Genomic DNA, 10831 nt, shown 5'->3' on the forward strand with positions numbered 1-10831 from the left:
GTCCGAGACACACTCAACCAACTATCCACAAGTCCACACGAGAAAGGCTTGGTAACCAACTGTTTGAGTCCAAAAACGACTCAAACACCAAAAAAAAAAAAACACAATGGTACCATTATAACCTGACATTGGTATCAAATTGTTATCAGGACTGGTACCAAAGTATCAATATTTTCGGAAAATGGTACCATTATAACCTAGCATTGGTACCAAGCAAATATCAGCCACACGCGCGTAAAATCTTCCAACGCATAAAATGACCAAATTACCCCCGTTTGAGTCCCCTAAGAAACTCAAACGATTGGACGCCAAGACAAGCTCAAGTCACACCCCCCTCCAATCCCCCGAAAAGCATAAATTAAATGGTATGGACTATGGAGTATGGACCGAGATTGAGAACTGTGCATAGCACCAAGGCCCAGGTAGATAAGAGCCCTCTTTCAAAAATGTCGGGTTTCATTCGTTTTAGGGTTTTTGATTTTCATCTTCAATTCTCTCTCAAATTTCTTCTACACAAAGCAGACAACTATGGCGAAGAACAGAAACAAGAAGAAGAATTCCGATCAAGCTCCTATGGATACTACTGAGCGCACCATCTCTAATTTACCCCAAGGTTCTTATTTTGTTGAGTATTAGCTTAATTATGCAATCAATATTAGGGTTTTGAATTTCCTTAGTAAAATTGTTGTATTTTTTTGAAGCCATGGATACATCAGAATCAGTAGCAGGGGGCTCCAATTCCAATTCTCTGACCAGGTTTACTACTCGCAAAATTATATAATCAATTAGTCATTTTTCTGCTTATAGAATTGCTTATTAATGTGAACTATTTGTATGAATTTTTATTTTTTTTATGGGAGTGTTTAATCAACTTAGGGTGTGTTCACTTCACCTGAATCCTCGGGAACTTATTTGAATCTGTTGAAGTTTTTTTTATAAGGTCTCTCAAATTATCTGAACCTAACAACTTGTTTGGTAGAAAGGATTTGGAAAGAAAGGAAGTGCAAGTGAACTTATCTAAACTTATTAGACCTAAAAGGCTAAAACTAGGCGAGGAGAACGCACCCTTGATTGATGCTTTCGTGTGAAATGCTTGTTAGTCGGAGGAAGAACAATGATGTTCTCTCATCTTTTCTTCATGTAATCAAGTTTCTTTTGGGAAATTTGATCTTTGCTATTTTAAAAAGGTAATAACGTGTGTCGAACATCATGTAATAGTATTTGCCAATGCAACAATCACCTAAATCATTAAAGAAGAGCATCCGATCCTTAAAAATGATTTTTCAACCATTATTAGGACCATAAAGGACGGTATTGAAGCTTGAAATTGATGTATGAATTTGACAATTGTTGAAATCCTTTACGAACTTAAAATTAAATTTCAATCAACATTCGAAACAAAAGTCTAATTCACAAGTATAATTTTTTTTTTTCATACAATCCAAGACGACAGTAAGGTCGAAGTTTTAGAAAATTAAAAGGGATTTTCTAGCAATACACAGTAAAGGCACCATTTTAGAAAATTAAAAGGGTTTTTGTAGCAAGACACAGTAAAGGCGTAATGTTAGAAAATTAAAAGGGGTTTTCTACCAGGGTCACATTGGACACCCTAATTAGATGGCCTTGAATATCGGGAGTGCTTGCAAGTTGCAACTAAGGGTTATCTAGGTCTATGTTGGAGTGTTGTATTGAGGCACGCATAGGACAGCACCAAATTACTAATTTTCTTGGGTGCACTGCTGGCTAGTTGCAATTAGGTTCTGGTTGGATATGGGAGCTGCAGTTGAGATTGAGAGGTAATTCAAGGGGGTTTAACACTTTAACTTCAGCTCGTAGTTTAATTACGCTTTTGAAGTGATCATTCCCCTCAAAAATGTTTTGACTTGTACTGGCAGGTTGTTTAATGCTCATTTTGTGCCAAGAGTTGAAGCACTTTAAAAAAAAAAAACGATTTTTTCACCAGGTACCCTTGAGGTTTCACGAAATGCACTAGGTACCCTCGTTGTTTCAAAAATGCACCAGATGCCCTTGTGATTTGCATAAAATGCACCAAATACTCTTAATGACTAACTTGTGTCAAGTTTCCGTTAGCTTTATTTACCATTTTGCCATTATTAATCCTAAACCCTAACCCTTGACTCTAACCTAAACCCTAACCCTTAACTCTAATCTAAACCTAACCCTTAACTCTAACCCTAAACCTTAATCCTAAGATTAACCCCAACCCTCAACCCTCCTCCCCCACCCCAGCACCCAGCCCTCCTTCCCCACCTTCCGTAGCAGCCCCTCCCTCCCACCACCCCCCTCCTCCCTCACCCCCGTAGAAGCCCCCCTCCTCCCCCACCATCCACATCAGCCTCCACCTCCCCCGCCCCCATTGAACTCCCTCCTCCTCCGTCAAAAACGCACTCGATACAACAAAATTCCCATTCCCCCCCCCCAACGATGGGGTCGGTTGGTTGAAATTGACGCGGGTGGGGGGATTCGACAGAAATCAACCGGAGGTGGAGGAACATGGATGGGGGATTCGACAAAAATCAACGGGGGTAGAGGAACAGGGGCTGGGGGGGGATTCGACGGAAATTTACGAGGGTGGGGGAATTTGACGGAAATTAACGAGGGTGGGGGGAATTCGACGGGAATCAACAGGGGTGGGGGATTCGACGGAAATCAAGGGGTGTGGGTATCGATGGGTGGGGACGGGGTAGAGGCTGCTGCGGGGGGTAGGGTGGGGTAGGGGAATTGACGGGAGTGGGGGGTTGTGTGGGTGGGGTGGACTGTTGCGGGGGTGCGTGGGGCAAAGGGAGGGGAAGTGGTGTGGGGTAGGGTGGGGGTGGTGGACTGCTGCGGGGTAAGGGGAGGGGAGGTGGTGGTGGTGGGATTAGGTTTGAAGTTATGGGGTTAAGGTTAGGTAAGGGTTTGAAGTTAAGGGGGTTAGTGTTAGGGTAGGGTTAGAAGTTAGGGTTTAATTAGGGTTAAAGGGGTTAAAAGTAGGGTTTAATTAGGATTAAATGGATTAAAAAACCGAAAAAAAAGGATGCATCATCTGTTGTATTAATTGTCATTGGTTAATAGCATTTACTATTGTATCTAAATACTTCCATTATGAAGTTCACTGTATCTTAAGATGTTTTAAGAGTAGAAATCTCACTGTTCTTTTGGATGGATGAGTTACTTTTACCACTGTTTTTCGCCTCCTATCTGGATTTTACTTTACTATCTGTTATTTTAATTGTAAATGGCCTCTTTTGGATCCTTGCCAGTCTAAATTAGCTTGTTGTGAAGCTGTGTCTATTTTTATTTTCGAACCTCAAGTTCTTTGGCAGTGGGATCCAACTAGGTATTGGAATTGTTGTTATCTTGTTGATGTGGCTTTTTTGACCACTGGTAATCACTCGTGGATCGGTTTAAATGCAGCTTTCAAATGTGAGTTGTGAGGAATCTGGGATTTTGACAAATTTATTTACGCAATTTGCCAGTTTAATTGTAAAGGCTCATTTGGTCTGTAGTATTATTGTTGACATTAACTTAATCGCCATTTCACATTCCTGTTTGCTGGTTGTGGCCTTGTGGGGCTTCAATCTCTGATCAGTTATGGATTTCTAGTAGCATAGGAACTCCTTGGAGTTGGAAGAATGAGAGGTGCTCATCTACTTATTGAATCATGTTCCTACCAATTGCATATTCTGCTGAATCCATAAACCCCTCCAGGCAGGGTGGATAAGGGCAAGGAAGAATGAATTGATACTTCGATATATAATTGGAAATAAAGCTGGTCATTGTTGAGTGAGAGTTTATTTATGATTCTGGCAGTACTATGGTATTTTACTGTAAAGTCTTCTGATCTTTGTTATCCTCATTGCAGGAAAGTAAAGAAGGGGGTTCAAATGAAGAGGTCAAGGAATGTGAGAAAGAAGAAAGCCATTGCAAAAGCTATTTCAAAGGACGAGAAATGCTCAGAAAAAGTCTTGAAACTGGAAACAAAGAAAGTGAGAGTTCATTCTGCGAAATCCTTGTATGATTGATTTGTCTGATACATAGATCTCGTAACAAAAGGGCGAGCTTGAAATGCAGCATTCCTTCTCTTTTTGCCACTTTCAAAAATTTCAGTATCATCAATCTTGGGCAGCCGGCTTTGTAGTATATGCGGAGTTCCTTGTGCTGGACAGGCGTAAGAACCTCAATTTTGCTTAGACCTTAGGTGCCATTCACTGTACAGATTCGTTATCGCATAATTTTGTTACAAAATTTGAATTTGTTTCTTAAAGGATAATGTATGTAATCTTTAGATTATATGGTTTTGTTGCTCTATTATCTTTCTATCACACACATGTTGCCCTGTTCGAGTAGCTTGTCTGTGTTCTGAATATTGGTGTAAATGTCACTTTCTTGGTTTGTTGTTTCTTTGTACTCCATGCAAGGGAAATATGAACGTGTGATCCTGTTTAATTTGTCTCAATGTTTATTTAAAATTTTGACTCTTATATAATACTTTTTCTAGAGGATATAATATGTTATAGTCAAAATGGTAAAAGTCGAAAAAAAGTAAAAGTACTATGTAATCAAAGATATTAATTGATTATGCCGAGTTGCTATGGTTTGTTGGGGAGTGTGGAATGCTGGAATTGAAAGTCTCCTTTGTTGGGGAGTGTGGAATGCTGGAATTGAAAATCTATTTAGGAGCCGGGCACGGTGCTACAAGGAAATGGTGGTTGTACGTTATGTAGTATGGGTATTTTTCGTAGGTCACGTATTTGTACTCGCACCCGTATTCAATACGTATCCTTTATGTGTACGCGTATCCTTTCCTAAAATTTCAAAATCTTGTCGTGTCTGTCCTGTACCCGAATCTGCATCTATACTTGTATCCGTCTATGTGCAACGTAGGCTGTAGCAGTCAATTATTATGAAGCGTTTATGGAGGCCAATAAGAAAGATGAGGTTTCTGTGGAGCAGTATGTTAGTATGTTACCGCTTGGGAACCTTCTCCTTTGGGTTTGATGAAGATAAACTGTGATGCAGCTTTTAAGGAGAATGAGGTTGTAAGTTTTGTGGCTGTTAGCTGTAGATGTAGTGCGTGACGAAGATGGCAACGCTTGGGCTACTACTGTGAAGCAAGATTATGGTTCGTGGCCCGTGGGAGCCTACTATTGCTGAAGCAAAGGCGATTTTATTTGCGATGAAGACCGCTACTAGTTGTGGATACAATGAGGTGCTTGTGGAGAATGACTGCTTGACGAAAATCACCATTTACAAAGATGAACTACTTCTTTATCTTCTATCTTTGTAGTGTGTAATGATCTTTTAAAATTTTATGCTTGTTTTAGTTCTACTAGTTGGAGTCATGTTAAAAAGGAGGGTGAAGTTGTAGCTTACTTACTAGCCAAGTATTTTTCGCTAGAATTGGGTGAGCGGGTTTGGTTGGGGAATGCTCCTGATTTTGTTGTTGATGTTGTAGCTAGTGATGTTTGTGATATTTTTATGAAATAAAATCTTCCTTTTCTATTTTAAAAAAAGATATTAATTGATAATTAAAGAAAGGGGAGAGAAAGAGGTGCTAGCTCAATAGAGTACCCCTAAATTTCATGACATTGTCCAGGGTTTGAATCCTCATCTTGACAATATATCCCAACAATATATTAAGATATTTTCTTCAGGGTTGTTAAGCCTTGTACCCAACCTTTAAGTCGGTGTCCCAGTAGGCTAGTAGCCTATTAGCGATTGGTATTCAGACCAATTATCTTTCCTAATGAAAAAATAAAAAAAAAGTATTATGTCTTCTCCCAAAAGAAAAAGGGAATTAATTACTGAAATTCTAGAGAGAGATAACACTCTACACATTTTATTTGGTACATGAGAAAAATTAAGACATCTTTTTATCAACGTAGACACCATACATATCTGCTAGTGTACATTATAGTAAAACAAAATCAAAGAGGATAAAAGTGAACACGTCACTCATAAAAAAAAATCCCCGCCTAAATCATTCGCGAAATATTTTGGAAAATAATATGTGTAATTAACGCAAAAACTTTGATAATCTTCTCAAAAATTATATTATCGAAACTAGTTTTGTTAAGATTTTGAATTAATTACGAAATTTTAATATTATAATATTCAAATTTAATTTTAAAAAATATATGTTCTTATAGAAGTATAATTTTAAAACCAGGTACTCAGAAAACTTGGTTATCAGGATTGTTGGTTTTTTTTAATATCAAAATTTAAAAATTATATACTCCCTTCGTTTTTTATTAGTTTAACCATTTTTTTGGTCACAAAGGTTTATAGAGATAGGTAAGTGGGTCATATAAGGGAAGATAAATTATTAATTATTGCATATCGTATTGAAGTTAATGTTGTGTGCCAAGAGAAGTACAATGAGAAGGATATTGGTCCCCTCATTAAAAAAAAGAAGGATATTGGTAATAATATAAAATTGGTAGGAATATGCCAAAAACAAAAAAAAGTAAACTCATAAATGACAACCAAAAACGAAAAAAGGGTAAATTAATATAAACGGTTTTTTCACCATATACCCCTGACAATTTTTTTTGCACCGTATACCCTTTCAACTTTTCAAATTCACCATATACCCCTCACTTTTGGAAAAATACATCAACTTGCCATTTTGATTAACGGTGTTAAACTTCCGTTAGTCATTAACCCCTAATTTTCCCTTTAATCCTAATTAACTATCATAAACCCTAACACTAACCCTCAACCCTAAACCTAACCCTAAAAGCCCACTAGCCCCTACCCACCCCCAGCCCCATCCCACAACCCACTACCCCCCAACCTACCCTAACCAGCGCCACCACGTAACCCACCACCACTTGACCCCCACAGCCCCCTTCCCCTCCTCCTCCCTCTCTCCTGCAGCCACGCCTCCCCCTCCCCACCACGCCCAGCTTGTCGTGCCTCCCCCTTCCCACCACCCCAACTTGCATCCCCCTCACACATCCCCCATCCCCTTTGAAAAACAGAGCTTCGAAAAACAGAGGACCGGCGAAACAAAGGAGAGAAAGTGAGCGTGGGGGCGCGTTTTTCCGGCGAAAAACAGAGGGGAGAGGACCGTACATTTTTCGGCGAAAAATAGAGGAGAGAGAGGCGAGACCGTACGTAGGGACTGCGGGAGCGGGGGAGGGGAAGCGGTTCTACGGGGGAGGAGGGATTTATGGTGTCAGGTGGTGGCAGTGGGGAGGGCTGGTGGGGGTCAGGTGCTGGTGCGTCAGGTGGTGGCATTGGTTAGGGTTAGGGGGGTGCGGGCTGGTGGGCTGTGGGTGGTTAGCTGGGGGTGGTTAGGGGCTAGTGGGCTTTTAGGGTTAGGTTTTTTTGGTAGTTAGGTTAATGGTTGAGGCCGGGTTAGTGTTAGGGTTTAGGGTAGTTAATTAAGATTAAAGGGGAGATTAAGGGTTAATGACAAATGAAAGTCTAACACCGTTAGTCAAAAGGATAGTTTGATGTAATTTTTGAAAATTGAAGGATATATGGTGAATTTCAAAAGTCGAAAGGGAATATGGTGCAGAAAAAAATTTATCAGGGGTATATGGTAAAAAAACGTAATATAAATTATATGTAGTATTACTAGTATATATGATTGACAAGCCCAACATAAACCATTTTATTAGGGAATTATATCATGCACATGCTATACAAAGTATGCTTTGCACCGCACCAAACCGTTTTTCCGTGGTTTAAGTTGGTTTGCGTTTTCGAAATTGCGGGTTGGTTTGTGATTTCAAACAAACCGTGGTTTGCGGTTAGGGTTGACTTTGAATCTATCTAAAACAAAATTGCATCACAACCAACAAAACTATTTAGATGATTTTTTGATTTATTTGACATTGGACTTTTGGACTTTTGTATCTGATTATCTAGTTTTCAAAGAATTATGTATTTGATTTCAACAACTTTTATTACATATTTTAGTCATTTCTGAGTTACTTTTCCAACAATTTGTAGCTAATTAACTCCAACAACAAATTTACAACATTTTACCATAGTCCACAAATGTACAAAAAAATGGTTAAACTGCACCGAATTGCACCAAGCGGTCCACGAATATATAAAAAAATGTATAAATCGTGATGCACTGCACCTAACCATTTCACGTGGTGCAGTTTGGATTGGTTTGGGCAAAAGTGCAATGCAGGTTAGTTGGAAAATTGTCAAACCGCATATTTGCAGTTTGGTTTGGGTTATATCCCATATCGCACGAAACCACGAACAGTCCTAACTCCTAATCATGCATGATTCATGTGCTTCTCACTAAATTCCAAGCCTCCCATAACCATCGTGAAAAATTTACTTGACTAAGGCTCTTTTCTTTTGAACTGAATTAATGAAAATTCAGTTCAGTATAATTGAGACAAATTAAATTTAGTACAATTCAGTTTAGTTTAGACAAATTAACTTCAATTCAGTTCAGCTCAGACAAATTAAATTCAGTTATTGTTGTTATTTATAATAATAATAATAATAATAATAATAATAATAATAATAATAATAATAATCCACTTTATTAGGAATATTACTCAATTCATAAGAATATTATTATTATTATTATTATTACAATTATAATTATTATAATTATAATTATAATAATAATAATAATAATAATAATAATAATAATAATTATTATTATTATAATCATCATTTGATTGATATAATCACTACTAATATTAAAATTATGAAATAATTTTATTTTTATTGGTACAATAATATAGTTAATTATCATTAATGTTATTATTAATATTATTAATCATCGTCATTATCATTATCATTATCATTATTAATGATAATAAAAACTATTTTAACCGCAGAAACAAGGCGATTTGCATTATTATTAGAAGACATTTTTTTTGCATAGTGTGGGTTGATAGGCGAATTGAGTTATGATTTAGGTGATTTCAGGTCATTTAAGTTAACAAAATAAAAAAAAGTTAACAAAATCAATATCAATAAGTTATTGAGCAGGGCCGGCGGAGGGGCGGCGCGACCGGGGCGACCGCGCAGGGCCTCCGCCAGTTAGGGGCCCCAAAATTTGGTATGGTATATTATAACGACGGATCAAACAATGACAAGCAAAATTGCTTTGGTTTAGTGGTGAGTGCTTTTAAATAAAACCCTCTAGTCAAGGGTTCAATTCTTCACAATGACAGTTTTTTGAAAAAGCACACACTAGACATGGAGACACAACTTCCCATAATAATTACTACTGTACGGCAATACTAATAATCCTTTCCTTTCCCCTTTTTTGGCCTTTTCACATTCTTTCCCTCTTAACGCATACTTCTATTCTTATTTTTTTACTTTCCAATTTTTTTAAATATTAATTAATTATATTGTTTCTTCTTTCTTAATCTAGATTATTTTGTTCCTTCAAAAAAAATATACTAGGAGAAAAATTAGTTTTAGCCATCATCTATACTGAGTATTGTATGTACTCCGTATATATATATATATATATATATATATATATATATATATATATATAGTCAAAAGAAAGGGCCCAATTTTTAAAAATTGCACAGGGCTCCGAAAATCGTTGCCACGGTCCTGTTATTGAGGACATTTGTTACAATATATGCAAATTTAAGAGGTACCCGATGAATTTTTAAAACTGCACAAATGTGGTAAAACCTTGATACTTGACACCCTGGTGAAAAATCCGTTAATCTTTTTCTTCTAAATAGTACTTCTCTGTCTTTTTAGTTGATCCATTTCCTTTGGGCACACATGCAAATGCACTATTTTAAACCTTTATATTTCTAATTATCAATAAGCAAACATTACAAAAAGTTGAAATTCTAAAAATATACGTTGAGAATCTAACAAGATCCCACATGACTATATTTTTCCTTAAGTACAAATCACATAAAATAGTCGAAGTTATACTCCCTCCGTTTCCTAAAGATCTTCCCACTTACTGTTCCTACAGATACCAAGGAAAATCAAGTTGTGTGGGACATGGTGTGAGTAAAGTAGGAGAGAGAAAGGGGTTAAGATAAATAAACAAATAAAAAGAGGTTAAAGTAGGAGAGAGAAAGGGAGTAAAATTGAATTAATAATGTAATAGTGGACCATATGATAGTGACATGAGAGGGTAAATAGGGAAATTTGTTTTGCCAAATAAGGAATAAAGCAAAAGAGGGAAGATCTTTTGGAAATACCCTTAAACGGAAAGTGGGAAGATCTTTAGGAAACGGAGGGAGTATATGTGAATAGTGTTAAAAGTCAAAATGGATCATCTAAAAAGATAGAGGAAGTACATACTTATCAATTATCAACCCAAAAAAGAAAACGCGCTTCTTTAATCATCAATATCTTTAGTTGTTCACACGTAAAAAATAAAAAAGTTATAATTTGATAGTATGCATCGGGACGAATCTAACAAGATCTAACTTGACTATATTTTTCTTTATACGATGGTGATAAATTAGAGTCAAAATTAATCATTAAATAGTGTTATTTCACTTAATGTTTCATTTAACACTAAATAGTGTTATTTTATCTCATATTTTATTTATAACAAAACGGAGGAAATATATACATCATCCGTTTCAAAATAGATACCACATTGTTATCAAAACGGACTCCTAGGCAAAATTTCCTAAGCATGTTTAAGTAGTATAAAGTGAAGTAGATTAATTGTACTGGTCCCCATGTGAAAAGGGGGAAAATAAAAAACTGTTGGGGACCACATATAAAGTGAAGTAGATTAGTGTACTTGAAACAAGTTAGTAAGGGTAAAATGGTAAAAGTATAAGGCAAAAGTTACTAAATAAGGGGAAAAAAACATTGTTGCATTTATTTTGAAACACCCAAA

General features: G+C 36.8%; 1 protein-coding gene across 1 annotated transcript; it reads left to right on the top strand.

The window, feature by feature from the left end:
* The first annotated feature begins 415 nt into the window (after window positions 1–415).
* Window positions 416–4449, top strand: LOC104907228 (hypothetical protein). The gene is made up of 3 exons (XM_010696123.4): window positions 416–613; window positions 702–756; window positions 3866–4449. The coding sequence occupies exons 1-3, from the start codon at window positions 529–531 to the stop codon at window positions 4023–4025; spliced, it is 300 nt and encodes a 99-aa protein (XP_010694425.1). The 5' UTR covers window positions 416–528; the 3' UTR covers window positions 4026–4449.
* Window positions 4450–10831: the final 6382 nt, after the last annotated feature.

This window comes from Beta vulgaris, chromosome 4, assembly GCF_026745355.1.
Source record: "Beta vulgaris subsp. vulgaris cultivar EL10 chromosome 4, EL10.2, whole genome shotgun sequence".
In the NCBI taxonomy this organism is placed as follows: domain Eukaryota; kingdom Viridiplantae; phylum Streptophyta; class Magnoliopsida; order Caryophyllales; family Amaranthaceae; genus Beta; species Beta vulgaris.